The 15,562-nt window shown below is 49.8% G+C and overlaps 1 protein-coding gene across 1 annotated transcript in view; it reads right to left on the bottom strand.

Annotated features, from left to right (window-relative positions):
• Positions 1-15,301, bottom strand: part of LOC140211221 (PC3-like endoprotease variant B) — a 1,844,543-nt gene extending 1,829,242 nt beyond the window's left edge. The window contains exon 1 of the mRNA XM_072280838.1: positions 14,960-15,301. Coding sequence (XP_072136939.1) covers positions 14,960-15,301 — 342 coding nt within the window. The remainder of the gene's footprint in view (positions 1-14,959) is intronic.
• Between the last annotated feature and the right edge of the window lie 261 nt (positions 15,302-15,562).

Here is a 15,562-nt window from a genome sequence, read left to right as displayed (position 1 = left end):
CTCTCAGTCCAGGGGCAGACACTCAACATGCTGGAGGTCACATTTTACTGTGAATAAAAGCCTTTCAGTATTTACTCTACTTCCAGTCTATTGGAGTTATTAATGTTGCATCAGACCATGAGCAATGCTGGTGACCTGGTCTCTGTAGCATTCCCCTGGGAGGTCATCCCCCACCACAGAATCCAAAATAGTACACTTATTATTGAGGGGAATGGCCACAGGGGTGCTCTGTACTAACTGCCTATTCACCGTCCCATTCCTTCCCCTGACAGTCACTCAGCCACCTGCCTCCTGCAACTTAGGGGTGAGTACTTCCCTATAACTCTGATCAATGACCTCTTCACTCTCCCGTACAAGCCAAAGGTCATCCAGCTGCTGCTCCAGATCCCTAACATGGTCTTCAAGGAGCTGCAGCCGGATGCACTTCATGCAGATGTAGTTCCCCGGGAGACTCTGGGTCTCCCAGGACTCCAACCTCCAGCATGAAGAACACACAATGGCCATTTAAACTACATTAAATACCTCTGACACAGGAAGAAAAAAAAGGGAACTTAACAGAAACTTACCCGGAGAACTGACCCAGAGGCAACACCTCTTCTGAGCTGAAGCCTCCTTTCAGTCAAAGCCTGATACCCCCACTCACACCACTGGCCTGCTCCCAACAATGGCCGCTCCAACATTGCTGGTCAGAAAATCTGTCTTGGGTCTTGAGAGGATGCAGGAACAAGCAAAGTGACCATACGGAGTATTTGAGGAAAGACATCTTCCGAAAGCATTCCTAATTCTTCATAGTCTCACCGAAGATTGATATATTGTCATCAGGAGAAGCAGAGTTGGGAAACAAATTGATGTGTTCCATTCTCCATTCTGGCTCATCCCTCACTCCTTCTCTTTCTCTCACCTGTTCATCACCTCCCTCCGGTGCCTCTCCTCCTTCTTTTTCTCCCAAAGTCCACAACCCTCTCCTATCAGACTCCTTTTCCTTCAGTCTACCTTCCCCACCTATCACCTCCCAGCTTTGCACTTCACCTCTCTCCCCCATCCACCATCCCCTTCTCACCTATCATAGAACATAGAATAGTACAGCACAGTACAGGCCCTTTGGCCCACAATGTTGTGCCGACCCTCAACCCCTGCCTCCCATATAACCCCCCATCTTAAATTCCTCCATATAACTGTCTAGTAGTCTCTTAAATTTCACGAGTGTATCTGCCTCCACCACTGACTCAGGCAGTGCATTCCAAGCACCAACCACTCTCTGAGTAAAAAACCTTCCTCTAATATCCCCCTTGAACTTCCCACCCCTTGCCTTAAAGCCATGTCCTCCTGTATTGAGCAATGCTGCCCTGGGGAAGAGGCGCTGGCTATCCACTCTATCTATTCCTCTTATTATCTTGTATACTCGCATACCTCATCTGCAAGTTTGTTCTCTTCCCTTCTCACCCCTCCTCCTTATTTTGGCTTCCTCCCTCTTCCTGATGAAGGGTTCCAAAAGCATTCAGAATGTTGACTCATAGATGCTGACTGACCACCTTAGTTCTTCCTGCATTTGTGTGGTGCTCAATAATTGGAATTCTTTCTTATGACATACATATTCAGATTACAAGTATTGAATTTGGAACCAGAATAGAAATACATAAGTTTATCCAAATAAGTTATTTTTGCTTACTTAGTGGAACTAGTTAACAGGAAGGTCTTAAGCACATTAATCTGAAGGGGTAGATAATTGGATATCCTGTGGGACAAAAAGAATTCGGAAAAAGGAAGAGAATATATTAATCTATGAAAAATATGGTCAGCCACTCTTTAGTGTTTATTAAATTTATTTAGGTCTAGATAAAGTGGGTGTGGAGGGAATGTTTCCTACTGGGGAGTCTCAGACCAGAGGACACAGCCTCAGAATAGAAGGACATCCATTTAGAATGGAGTTATGGTAGAACTTCTTTAGCCAGAGACTGGTGAATCTGTGGAATTCGTTGCCACGGGCGGCTATGGAAGCCAAGTCATTGGGTATATTTAAGGCAGAGGTTGATAGATTCTTGATTAGTCAATGCATGAAGGAATATGGGGAGAAGGCAGGAGATCGCGGCTGAGAAGGAAAATGAATCAGCCATGATGAAATGGCAGAGCAGACTCAATGGGCCAAATGGCCTAATTCTGTTCCTATATCTTATGGTTTTAAAGATTTAGTCAGAAAACAAGCTTATGTTTTCAAGCACATCTGCTCTATAAAAAAAACTGCATTAAGATAGGTCTGCAAACATTCACACTGATGCAAAATATTTTAAGAAACACAAAAATTATGATAATCTTATCAGTATTCTCAATGGTATTTTATATTTTACACAATGATATCCTTGCAACACAGTCATTTTCTCTTTATTTTGATACTGATATGAAGAACTCTGTGATTGAAGTCAATGGAAGACCATGTTAGTGATTCTTTCGACTGCAATGGTCTAAGGCATATTGCTCAAAGGACATTTGTGCAAAATAGATCATATATTTTATGCATGTCGTTGTCACCATCTTCTTCAGCCATGTGTTCCTCTATCACACCCTCTCTGAGCACTTCCTGTCTCAATCATCTGGCTGGTTTCATCTGTCACAAAACACGGAACGTGCAATGCCTGACAAATGGAACGGATTAAGTCTACATTCTACACCAGATTATATTTATTACATATTGTCCCTGACACAACACCAAAATCCCTACTCAATACCTGCTGCTCTAAATTCAAACATTATTTTGAAACAACAAGCTTAGTAAAAACTTTTATATTAATATTTCATAGTTTCAGAAAAAAGATTTCTAGCTTTATACATCATCTGCAAATAGCAGAGAGTATGTATGCTGGCAGCACACAGTGCTTTTTGAACTTATATTTTTATTGCGAGATACAGTGCGGACTGGCCCTTCTGACCCCACTGAGCTGTACTGCTCAGCAAACCACCTACTTAACACTAGCCTAATCACAGAGCAATTTACAATGACCAATTAACCTATCAACATCTTTGGACTGTGGGAGTCAATTGGAGCACCCAGAGGAAACACAAACTGTCACGGGGAGAATGTGCAAACTCTTCGCAGATGAAAAGACCACAAGACCATAAGACATAGGAGCAGAATTAGGCCATCTGGTCCATCGAGTCTGCTCCACTATTCAATCATGGCTGATCCTTTTATTTTCCCTATCTCCTCTTCAACCCCAGTTCCCGGCCTTCTTCCCGTAACCTTTGATGTCATGTCCAATCAAGAACCCATCAATCTCTGCCTTAAATACACCAATGACCTAGCCTCCACTGCTGCATGTGGCAACAAATTCCACAAATTCACAATCCATTGGCTAAAGAAATTTCTCTGCATCTCTGTTTTGAAAGGGCACCCCTCTATCCTGAGGCTAGACTCTCCCATCATGGGAAACATCCTTTCCACATCTACTGTCTAGGCTTTTCAACATTCAAAAGCTTTCAATGAGATCCCCCCTCATCCTTCTGAATTCCAGCGAGTACAGACCCAGAGCCATCAAACGTTCCTCGTATGATAACCCTTTCATTGTTGGAATCATCCTTGTGAACCTCCTCTGGACCCTCTCCAGTGGCAGCATTTTCTAAGATGAGGGGACCAAAACTGTTGACAATACTTGTGGTGAAACCTCACCAGTGCATTGTAATGATGTCAGAATTGAACACGGAGCTCTGAAACATCCCGAGTTGTAAAAGCAGCTCACTAAATGTTTTACTACAGTGGTGCCTGGAAAAAAATTACATCAGCTTCAGTTGTCACATCTACGTCAAAACATTGAACTATACAGCGAAATGCATTACTTGCATCTCAATGACCAGCACAGCCTGAGAATTGTACTGGGGGCAGCCCACAAGTATTGCCACACTACTAGAGCAAATACAGCATGGCCACACCTAACCCTAACCCGTACTCGTACTACCTGTACGAGTGTGGGAGGAAACCGGAGCAACTGAAGGAAAAGCATGTGGTCACTGGGAGAACAGAGAGGACAGTGAGAATTGATGATTGATGGTGCTGTAAAGCTTGGCACGAATTGCGAATGCTACCATTCTGCCTTGTGTAGATCCAGCAGAAAAACAAAACTTGCTTCATAACTTTCCACATTTTGGAGCATAGGAACACTAATCCTCTTCCACTATTTAGTTGGAATTAGTTTACGGAACAGCTATGGCCCATCTACAGTACTGTGCAAAAGTGCCCAAGGCGTTTACACAGTACTGTTGTAATGACCTTGTCTGGTGTCTCAGTGCTGGATGTGTCTGCACCCATGCCACACACTGCACCAGCACCCTTTCTCTGCCACCCGTCTGACATCCCGTCCCACGGTGATCCACCCTCATCATTCCAAACATCCTTTTCTCCCGCCAGATTTACAAACTTGCTCCCCACTCCACACTGACAAATAGAGTACTATGCAAATGTCTTAGGCACCCGAGCCATATATATGTGCCTGAGAATTTTGCACCGTTCTATATATTCAAGGTTAGGTACCTGCTAGTATCCTTGAATCACAACAGTCTATTAACTACAGGTTAGTTATGATCTGTAGAGTCTGATTTAACTAACACACAAGGTGTTACATTAACCTCCTCCAATGCTTTATCTTCAAATTTACCACCAAATGGATTCTAATTTTAGAAAGATTGACTAAATCTCCTCATCTCCTCTTTCCCCTTAACCCTCTGGCCCCTAACACCTCACATCATTCCCTCACAATGTGCCATCGCCCACACATCCCACTCACCAATTCACCTTCTCGCCTTTATTCCATGGACTATTGTCCTCTCCTAACAGATTCCATCTTCTTCAGCCCTATGTTGCTTTCCCCGTCACCTCCGAGCTTCCTGAATCATTCCCACTCTCTCCACCTCTCACCTGCCTAATACACCCCTCACCTGGATTCACCTATCACTTGCTCGTGCTGCACCCCTTACCTTATTTTTATGTAAGACTATAAAGCTATATGATATAGGAGCAAAATTAGGCCACTTGGCCGATCGAGTTTGCTCCACCATTTCCTCTCAGCCTGAAGCACCTTCAATTACTCCAAAAGACTGAGATTTGGTAAAATACTGAAAGGCTTTTATTCGCTGTACAATACGACCTCCACAGTGAGTGTCTGCCCCCGGACTGAGGGGGAGGGGCAAGGCGAACACCTTTATACAGGATTCTGTGGGAGGAGCCACTTTTTTTAAAAATTTAAAATACAAAATTCTTTATTACAAATGTCGGTGCTATACAATATTTACAAAACCAGTGACTAACACATTTACTACACTACAAACAGACAATACATGTTAAACCAGTATATTGCCATCCTCATCAATGATGGCATTTACACCCCGCGGAGCCCAACGGTCCCAGAACATGTCTACGGTCGCCGTGGACTGTGCGTATTCCTTTTCAATATTCACCCGGGCACGAACATATCCCCTAAACATAGCCAGGCAATCCGCCCAGGGAGAACCTCCTGCCACCCTTTTCCAGGAGCCACGGATGGCAATTTTCGCCAGCCCCAGGAGCAAGTTGACAAGGACATCTTCATCCCTCTGTGCCCCCCCCCTCTACTGGATGACCATATATGAATAGGGTGGGACTGAAATGCAACCAGAAGGCGAGAAGCAGCCCACGCAAATACGCGAAAAGGGGCTGCAGCCTCACACACTCCACGTACATATGGTAAACGGTCTCCTCCAGCCCGCAGAAGTGACACGCGGCTGGGAGATCCGTGTACAAACTAAAGAACTTATTGCAGGGCACTGCTTTATGCAGCACCCTCCAGCCGAGATCCCCAAGGTGCATGGGAAGGACTCCCTTGTAAAGGGACTTCCATTGGGGACCCCCCTCACCTCCAGGTGGAAAGACCGACCGCCATGGCGTGTCGGGCCGGTGGACAAATGCTAGGAAGTGGAGGGTGTGAAGCAGCAGCCCATAAAGGTACCTCCTGCCTGCATCCCTGAATGGGATTGTGGGTGTCGATGAAAGACGGCTCAAGTTGTGTGGATTCGTCTCTCGGGTAAGGCTGCGGGGCCTGGGCCCGACGAGCAGCTCAGCCAGAGTCGTTCCACACACCTGAGCCGCACTGACGTCCGTTGAGGCAGGGCAAGGGTCGGCCAGGACCCCGCCCTCTGCCAGAGGAGGGGATTCCCGGCCTGAGGCAACCATGTTCCAGACTCTCAGTAGGTCCTGATAGAAGCCGGGCAGCCTCTGCAAAGCAGCACGGCTGACGCCCGCCGGTGGTAGCTGCATATCTTCGTGAAGGCAGCAGCCCCTCCGGAGGAAGAAAGTCGCCAACACGTGCCACCTGGGAGGGTGCTCGGCGTACAGGAATCTCTGCAGAGTCCTGAGGCGGAGAGCCGCCAGTCGTGTGCGTACACACACCAGCGACTGTCCGCCCTCTCCTACTGGGAGACTCAGAACCGCTGCAGAGACCCTGTGCTTCCTGTTTCCCCAGAAGTCCACTAGCTTCCTCTGCATTCTCGCGACAAAAGGGGCAGCAGGGGGCCAAGGTGACCATTTGGTACCACAACATGGAGGCCACCAGCTGGTTTATGACCACCACCCTGCCTCGATAGGAAAGCACCCTGAGAAGGCCTGACCAGCGCCCTAGCCGGCCCATGACTTTTGTCTCCAGGTCCTGCCAGTTCACCAGCCAGGTCTCCCCAGAAGGACTCAGGTAGACTCCCAGATAGAGAAGGCGTCTGGTGCTCCACTCAAAAGCTCTCATCTCCTCCGGCAGGGAGTCCACCTACCACTGGCCTACTAAGAGTCCGGAACATTTTCGCCCAGTTGATCCTCGCGGAGGATGCCGCCGAGAAAACATCTTGGCACTCGCGCATCCTCCGCAGGTCACAGGGGTCTGTCATCATGAGGAGTACATCATCGGCGTAGGCCGAGAGGACGACCTCCATGTCCGGTTCGCGCAGAACCAGACCTGTCAGCCTTCTCCGAAGGCCGAGGAATGGCTCGACACAGATTGCATACAGTTGACCGGACATGGGGCACCCTTGACGCACTCCTCTTCGGAAGTGGATAGGTCCTGTCAATGATCCATTAATCTTAACTAGGCACTCTGCGGCAGAGTACAGGAGCCGAACTTGGGCCACAAAGTGTGGTCCAAGCCCAAAAGCCTGCAGGGTGCCCACCAGGAAACTGTGGTCTACCCGGTCAAACGCCTTCTCCTGGTCAAGAGAAAGAAACGCTGCCGGGGTCCCAGTCTCCTGGAGTAGGTGGATCAGGTCCCGTACTAGGTGGACATTGTCCTGGATGGAGCGGCCCTGGACTGTGTAAGATTGGTCAGGATGGACCACCTGTCCAATTACCGAACTCAGACGGTTGGCCATTGCCCGGGCGAAGATCTTGTAGTCCGCGCACAAGAGGGAGACCGGCCGCCAGTTCTTTAGCAGGCGGAGGTCTCCCTTCTTGGGCAGTAGGACCACAACAACTCTTCACCATGAGAGGGGCATTTCTCCGGTGGCTAGGCTCTCCCCTAGGACAAGGCTGTAATCGTCCCCCAGGACATCCCAAAAAGCCTGATAAAACTCAACACTCAGTCCATCCAAACCAGGAGACTTGCCCCTCCGGAGTTGCCGAAGGGCAGTGGACAGCTCCTCTCGAGTCAGGGGGGCATCCAGACGCACTGCGTCCTCTGGGCTGACCTTAGGCAAATCCTTCCAGACCTCATTACACGCCTCCGCATTTGACGGATCAGGCGAGAATAAGGACCGATAGAATGAACGGACTTCGTTGTTAATTCCATCAGGGTCTGTGATGGAGGAGCCATCGGCAGCCAGCAGCTCCACTAGCTGCTTTTGAACTCCCCGCCACCTTTCCAACGAGTAGAAGAAGGGTGAGCCACGGTCCAAATCCTGCAGCATTTGGATCCGTGACCTCACGTACGCACCTTGGGACTGCTGGAGCTGCAGGTTCCTTAGTGCGTCCTTCTTCTCCTGGTATTCCTGCCACAGCTGCTGGTCTCCAGCGGTCGGACCGAGGCGGGACTCCAGGTCAAGCAACGCTCTCTCAAGCCGCTCAACCTCAGAGCTCCGCCTCTTTGTCGACCCCCCAGTGTACTCCCGACATAAAAAACGGATGTGGGCAGTCAGCAGAGGGGTGTGTCCAGACAGGTAACCCAGTTACAACATATATACATGGTTTACCACATTCACCCCTCCTTTTTTTTTTTTTTAAAAAAAGAGAGTCCCGCGGGGTGAAGTGACTGACAATATTTACAAGAAGTATATTTACGGGTTAAGTCTATCAGGCGGTCGAATCCGTCACTGTGATCTACGTAGCACCGGTGGTGATTGCACCGGCGATGGCGGTTGTGCTGGCTCCGGCCTGACTTCAGGTGCCAGCACGTTAGGCGTCGGTAATCCCTCGTGCGTGTGCGTCGCGCTCGGTATGGGAGTGTCGTGTGGTGTCTGTATAGGGTTTGGGGTGCACGGTGTCTCGTAGGTACATACATTGGTGGGTACGGGGTCAATAGTCACCACGGAGTGTTCAGGGTAGAGGCCCGGAGCTCCTGCGGGCGCCAGGTCGCGGATGGAGACCGTGTCCTCCCGCCCATCAGGTAAAACCACGTAGGCATACTGGGGGTTCGCATGAAGTAAGTGAACCCTCTCGACCATCAGGGAGTATTTATTGCTCCCCGCATGTTTCCGGAGCAGCACTGGCCCCGGGGACATCAGCCAAGTTGGTAGGGTGGTTCCAGTGGTCGACTTTCTGGGAAAAGAAAAGAGCCGCTCATGACGGGTGGCATTGGTGGCCATGCATAACAGGGAGCGGATGGAGTGGAGTGCCTCGGGAAGGACCTCCTGCCAGCGGGAGACCAGCAGTCCCTTTGTCCTGAGGGCTAAGAGTGTGGCTTTCCACACTGTGCCATTCTCCTTCTCTACCTGTCCATTCCCCTGGGGATTATAGCTCGTGGTCCTACTGGTTGCAATTCCCCTAGCCAGTAGATATTGGCGCAGCTCGTCACTCATAAACGAGGACCCTCTGTCACTGTGGATATAGCATGGGTATCCGAACAGAGTGAAGAGCTTGCGCAGGGCTTTTATAACTGACGTGGTAGTGGTGTCGGGGCAGGGGATGGCGAAGGGGAACCGCGAGTACCTGTCAATTACGTTAAGAAAGTACACATTGCGGTCGGTGGAGGGAAGGGGGCCCTTAAAGTCAACACTCAGTGGCTCAAAGGGGCGGGTGGCCTTGATGAGTGGTGCCTTTTCGGGTCGGTAGAAGTGCGGTTTGCACTCTGCGCAGACTTGGCAGTCCCTGGTCATCGTCCTGATCTCCTCAAGGGAGTAAGGCAGGTTCTGGGCTTTCACGAAGTGGAAAAGCCGGGTGACTCCCGGGTGGCAAAGGTCTATACGTAGGGAGTATAGCCGGTCGATCTGCACACTGGCAGATGTTCCCCGGGATAGGGCATCGGAGGGCTCGTTGAGCTTCCCAGGCCTGTACATGATGTCATAGTTGTAGGTGGAGAGTTTGATTCTCCACCTCAGAATTTTATCATTTTTGATTTTGCTCCGCTGCTGATTATTAAACATGAATGCGACTGAGCGCTGGTCAGTTAGCAGGGTGAACCTTTTGCCGGCAAGATAGTGCCTCCAGTGCCTTATAGCTTCCACTATGGCCTGGGCCTCTTTCTCTAACGCAGAGTGCTGAATTTCAGGGCCTTGAAGGGTACGGGAGAAGAACGCCACTGGTCTTCCTGCCTGGTTGAGGGTAGCAGCCAGCGCAAAGTCGGAGGCGTCGCTCTCTACTTGAAAGGGAATGGCCTCATCCACCGCATGCATTGCTGCTTTGGCAATGTCCCCTTTTATGCGGTTGAAGGCCGCGCGGGCCTCGGCCGAGAGGGGGAATGTGGTGGACTTGACCAGGGGGCGGGCCTTGTCTGAATAGTTAGAGACCCATTGGGCGTAATATGAAAAGAAGCCCAGGCACCTTTTGAGGGCTCTGAGGGTACTGGGAAGAGGGAGTTCCAACAGGGGGTGCATACAGTCAGGGTCAGGGCCAATGACTCCATTCTCCACGACACACCCAAGGATAGCAAGTCGGGTGGTCCCAAATACACACTTGTCCTTGTTATAGGTGAGGTTGAAAGATTTGGCCGCTTGGAGAAATTTTTGGAGGTTGTTGTCGTGATCCTGCTGGTCGTGACCACAGATGATGTTATCCAGATATGGGAACGTGGCCTTCAGTTGGCACTGGTCCACCATCTGGTCCATTGCCCTCTGGAAGACACATACACCATTCGTGACACCAAAGGGGACACGCAGGAATTGATGAAGCCTGCCGTCCGCCTCGAAGGCAGTGTAAGGGCGGTCCTCCCGGCGGATGGGGAGCTGATGGTAAGTGGATTTTAGGTCTATGGTCGAGTACACCTTGTACTGTGCTATCTGATTGACCATATCCGCGATGCGGGGTAGAGGGTACGCGTCCAGCTGCGTGAACCTATTGATGGTCTGGCTATAGTCCACGACCATCCTATTCTTCTCCCTGTTCCGAACAACGACCACCTGCCCCCTCCAAGGACTTGTGCTTGCCTCAATGACCCCCTCCCTGAGCAGCCGCTGCACCTCCGACTTAATGAAGGCTCTGTCCCCCGCGCTGTACCTCCTGCTTTTAGTTGCCACAGGTTTACAGTCGGGGGTCAGGTTGGCGAACAGTGGTGGGGGAGGGATCCTGAGGGTGGAGAGGCCGCAAGTGGTGTCGGTAGTGTGGCAGTTGGCATGATGTTGGGTGGGAAGCGCGGGTCGGTGTGTGTGTGTGTGGTCAGTAGTGGGGTATGTGACATATCTCTACAAAACAGGGGATTTATGACAGTAATTGGCGGGAGGGGCCCATCATACTTCATTGTCACGCTTTTCAGGTGGCTCTGGAAGTCCAACCCCAACAGCACAGGGGCACACAGTTGAGGCAAGACCAGTAACTTAAAGTCCCGATATTCTGTGCCCTGCACCACTAGCGTCGCTACACAACCCCCCCGGATGTCTGTTGTATGCGACCCGGAGGCCATGGTGACCCTCTGACTTACCGGCCGTATCATGAGTCCATAATGCTGCACCGTGGCCGGGTGGATAAAACTCTCCATGCTGCCTGTGTCAAACAGGCAGCTTGTCCTGTGCCCCTCCACCAGAATGTCCATCATTGACCTTGCGAGCTGGTGGGGAATGCTTTGGTCGAGGGTCACGGAAGCCAGGGTGGGGTCGCTGTCTTAGTCCGGCGTGCTGGTATGGCCTGTGAGCACCCATTGGTCGTAGGCAGTGGGAGGTGGCGCCGACCAAGATGGCCGCCCCCATGTCTCGCACGTGGTGGCAGTGTGCAGGGAAGATGGCGGCCCCCATGTCTCGCACGTGGTGGCAGTGTGCAGGGAAGATGGCGACCCCCATGTCTCACACCCAGCGCTGCTCGATCCTGCTCGAGGTTTTGACTTACAGACCTTGGCGAAGTGGCCCTTCTTTCCGCAGCTGGAACAGGTAGCTTGTTGGGCCGCGCAGCGTTTCCGGGGGTGCTTCTCCAGTCTGCAGAAGTAGCACTTCGCGGACTCACGACTGGCTGCAGCAGAGGTCGATTCATCGGCGGGTTGCGGGGTCTGCGGCGCCGAGGCCATCGGGGGATCGCGTGCCTGGAGAGCCTTAGAGTTATGCAGAGCGGCCTCCAACGTATCAGCCAGCTCGATCGCCAAACTTAGGGTAAGATCGGCTTTTTCCAGCAGCCGCTGGCGCACGTACACTGACCTGGTCCCCGTAACGAAGGCGTCTCTCACTAGGAGCTCTGCATGCTGCGCCGCCGTCAGCTCCTGGCAATTGTAGACCCGCACGAGTGTCTGTAGGGCCCGGACAAACTCAGCACTCGATTCCCCGGACCGTTGTTGCCGTGTCGCTAAGCGATGCCGAGCATAGACGCTGTTTATCGGCCGCAGGTATTGTTTTTTGAGTGCGTTCATCGCGCCGTCGTAGTTCGGTTGGCTTCTGATCAGCGAATAGACCCGTGGACTGACCCTGGAGAGTAGAACCCTGCGCTTCGCTACGGGGTCGGTCGCTTTAATCCCCTCTAGATACGCTTCGAAGCAGGCCAGCCAGAGTTCAACAGCGTTTCCAGTGTCAGGCATTTGCGGATCGAGGTCTAATTTTTCTGGTCTCAGAGTCTGTTCCATGTTTTAAAATGTACAGCGAATAAAATTGAAGCACCTTCAATTACTCCAAAAGACTGAGGTTTGGTAAAATACTGAAAGGCTTTTATTCGCTGTACAATACGACCTCCACAGTGAGTGTCTGCCCCCAGACTGAGGGGGAGGGGCAAGGCGAACACCTTTATACAGGACTCTGTGGGAGGAGCCACAGGGGCAGTCAGCAGAGGTGTGTGTCCAGACAGGTAACAGAGTTACAACATATATACATGGTTTACCACACAGCCCCAGTCTCCTGCCTTCTCCCCGTATCCCTTCATGCTCTGACTAACCAAGAGTCTATTAACCTCTGCCTTAAATGTACATAAAGACTTGGCCTCCACAGCTGCCTATAGCAATGAATTCTATAGATTCACTACCCTCCGGATAAAGAAATTTCTTCTCATCTCCAGTCTAAAAAGTTATCCCTCTATTTTCAGGCTGTGTCCTCCAGTCCTAGACACTCCCACCATGGGAAACATCCCTTCCACATCCACTCTTTAAAGCCCTTTCACCATTTGATAGGTTTCAGTGAAGTCACCCCTCATTCTTCTAAATTCCAGTGAGTTCACACCCAGATCCATCAAATGCTCTTCATATGACAAGCCATTCAATCCTGGAATCATTTTTGTGAACATCCTTTGAACCTCTCCAGTTTCAGCACATCTTTTCAGAGATATGGGGACCAAAACTGCTCAAAATACTCCGAGGACTCACCAGTGCTTTATAAAGCCTCAAGGTAACATTGTTGCTTTTATATTCCAGTCTGACTAACTACCCTCCTTCATTCTGATCCCGAAGACCCAAAATGCTGACGTTCTTCTCCAAGGATGATTCTTGACTCACTGAGTTCCTCCAGCGTTTTGTTGTTGCTGTCAGAAATTTTAAGTTTTAAAATCAGCTCCAGTGGGTTGGTCCACTGTAGTTCTCTCAGTGGAGATAGCTTGTATAAATCCCCACTTCTTATAGTGGGTGCGAGTGTTTGTATCAAATCATTATCTGCCAATAAAAATGATGGGCAGCTTAGCATTCCGCAGATTTAATGGTGTGTGTGTGTGTGTGTGTGTGTGTGATTGATTGATTACAGGAAATATTTACTGCATTCACTTTTTGTAGATAAGCATATTTCAGAAAGGAAAGGCACCGTGTTTACATGGAATTAAAACTGACAAGTTCTATCAAGAACATAGCAATAACTGAGAATTTTGAAAATTTAGCAATCTATGTACATCATACAAATCTGGGAAATGTACACAAACAATAAAGCAAATCTTATAAAACATATCTTTTTCCTTCAGAATTCCAACCAATGTTCTACAAAGCTGCACAAGGCAGTGGATGTGGCCCAGTCCATCACAGGTAAAGCCCTCCGCACTCTTGAGCACAACTACATGGAGTGCCGTCGCAGGAAAGCAGCATCCATCATCAAGGTCCCCAACCAACCACGCCATGCTCGCTCCCCACCGCTGCCATCAGGAAGGAGACAGGGGAGCTCCAGGTCCTACACCACCTGAATCAGGAACAGTTATAACCCCTCAATTACTAGGCTCTTGACCCAGTGGGGATAACTTCACTCAACTTCACGCCCCATCACTGAAATATTCCCACAACCTATGGATTCACTTTCAAGGAGTCTACAACTCATGTTCTTGATGTTTATTGCCTTTTGTTTATTATTATATTTGTTTTTTTTGTATCTGCACAGTTCTTGGTTGTTTAGAAACATAGAAAACATGCAGCACAATACAGGCCTTTCAGCCCACAAAGCTGTGCCGAACATGTCCCTACCTTAGAACTACCTGGGCTTTACCCATAGTCTTCTATTTTTCTAAGTTCCACGTAGCCATCCAGGAGACTCTTAAAAGACACTATCGTTTCCGCCTCCACCGCTGCCACCGGCAGCCCATTCCACACACTCACCACTCTCTGCGTAAAAAAACTTACCCCTGACATCTCCTCTGTACCTACTTCCAAGCACCCTAAAACTATGCCCTCTCGTGCTTGCCAATTCAGTCCTGGGGAAGAGCCTCTGACTATCCACACGATCAATGCCTCTCATCATCTTATACACCTCTACCAGGTCACCTCTCATCCTCCGTCGCTCCAAGGAGGAAAGGCTAAGTTCACTCAACCTGTTTTCATAAGGCATACTCCCCAATCCAGGCAGCATCCTTGTAAATCTCCTCTGTCTTGTTTGTGGTTTTGCAATAATTCTATTGTGTTTCTGTGAATACTGGTAGGAAAATAAATCTCAGGTATGCATAAAGTGACATATATGCACTTGGATAATAAATTACTTTGAACACTGATATGGTTAATTGATAATAAGCATTTAAGAGATACCATTCATTTAAGATTCTGCATGTTCTTGCTCCTGGTTTCAATCCAGATCACTCCAATGTTATTTCCTCAGTACTGGAACCTAGAAATCATCTTTGCCTTGAATAAGAAAAAGTCATTGCTTTCAGTTTAATATATGCATCTGACCATACAAACTGTGGGTGTTCCCTCATAGCCAGACAAGGCAGAATGTTACATTTGCTGAGTTGCTAATCAAACTTTCAAAAACAAAAAAATCCTTGCAAACTAATTGTCAACCTAAACTACACCAAACGCCGATCTGAACCCCATAACCACACCGAGCGATCGGAACGCCCGTAACCGCACCGAGCGTCGATCGGAACCCCGTAACCGCACCGAGCGTCGATCGGAACCACCGTAACCGCACCGAGCGTCGATCGGAACCACCGTAACCTCACCGAGCGTCGATCGGAACCACCGTAACCGCACCGAGCGTCGATCAGAACGCCGGATCCGCACCGAGCGTCGATCGGAACCCCGTCACCGCACCGAACGTCGATCGGAACACCGGATCCGCACCGAACGTCGATCGGAACCCCGTAACCGCACCGAGCGTCGATCGGAACCCCGTAACCGCACCGAGCGTCGATCTGAATCCCCGTAACCACACCGAGCGTCGATCGGAACGCCCGATCCACACCGAGCGTCGATCGGAACCCCGTCACCACACCGAGCGTCGATCGGAACCCCGTCACCACACCGAGCGTCGATCGGAACCCCGTCACCACACCGAGCGTCATTTAGAGAGAACACAAGGAAATTTTCCACATGTTTTTCCATCAGTTGTCCCAACAAATAACCTGATCATTTAAACCTGCTGTTTGCAGACTCCTGTCTTAAGCCAATTGCCACAGGAGCCTTAGATCCCCACCACCTGGAGCAGGATCAGTTACTACCTTACAACCATCAGGCTCCTGAACTTCACTCACCTCAGCTCTGAACTAACTCTACAGACTCACTTTCAAGGACTCCTTACAACTCATGTTCTCGGTATTATTTTC

This window comes from Mobula birostris, chromosome 2 (assembly GCF_030028105.1).
Source record: "Mobula birostris isolate sMobBir1 chromosome 2, sMobBir1.hap1, whole genome shotgun sequence".
NCBI lineage: Eukaryota > Metazoa > Chordata > Chondrichthyes > Myliobatiformes > Myliobatidae > Mobula > Mobula birostris.
Note: the sequence above shows the minus strand (reverse complement) of the source record. Positions and strands in the feature narration are given on the sequence as shown.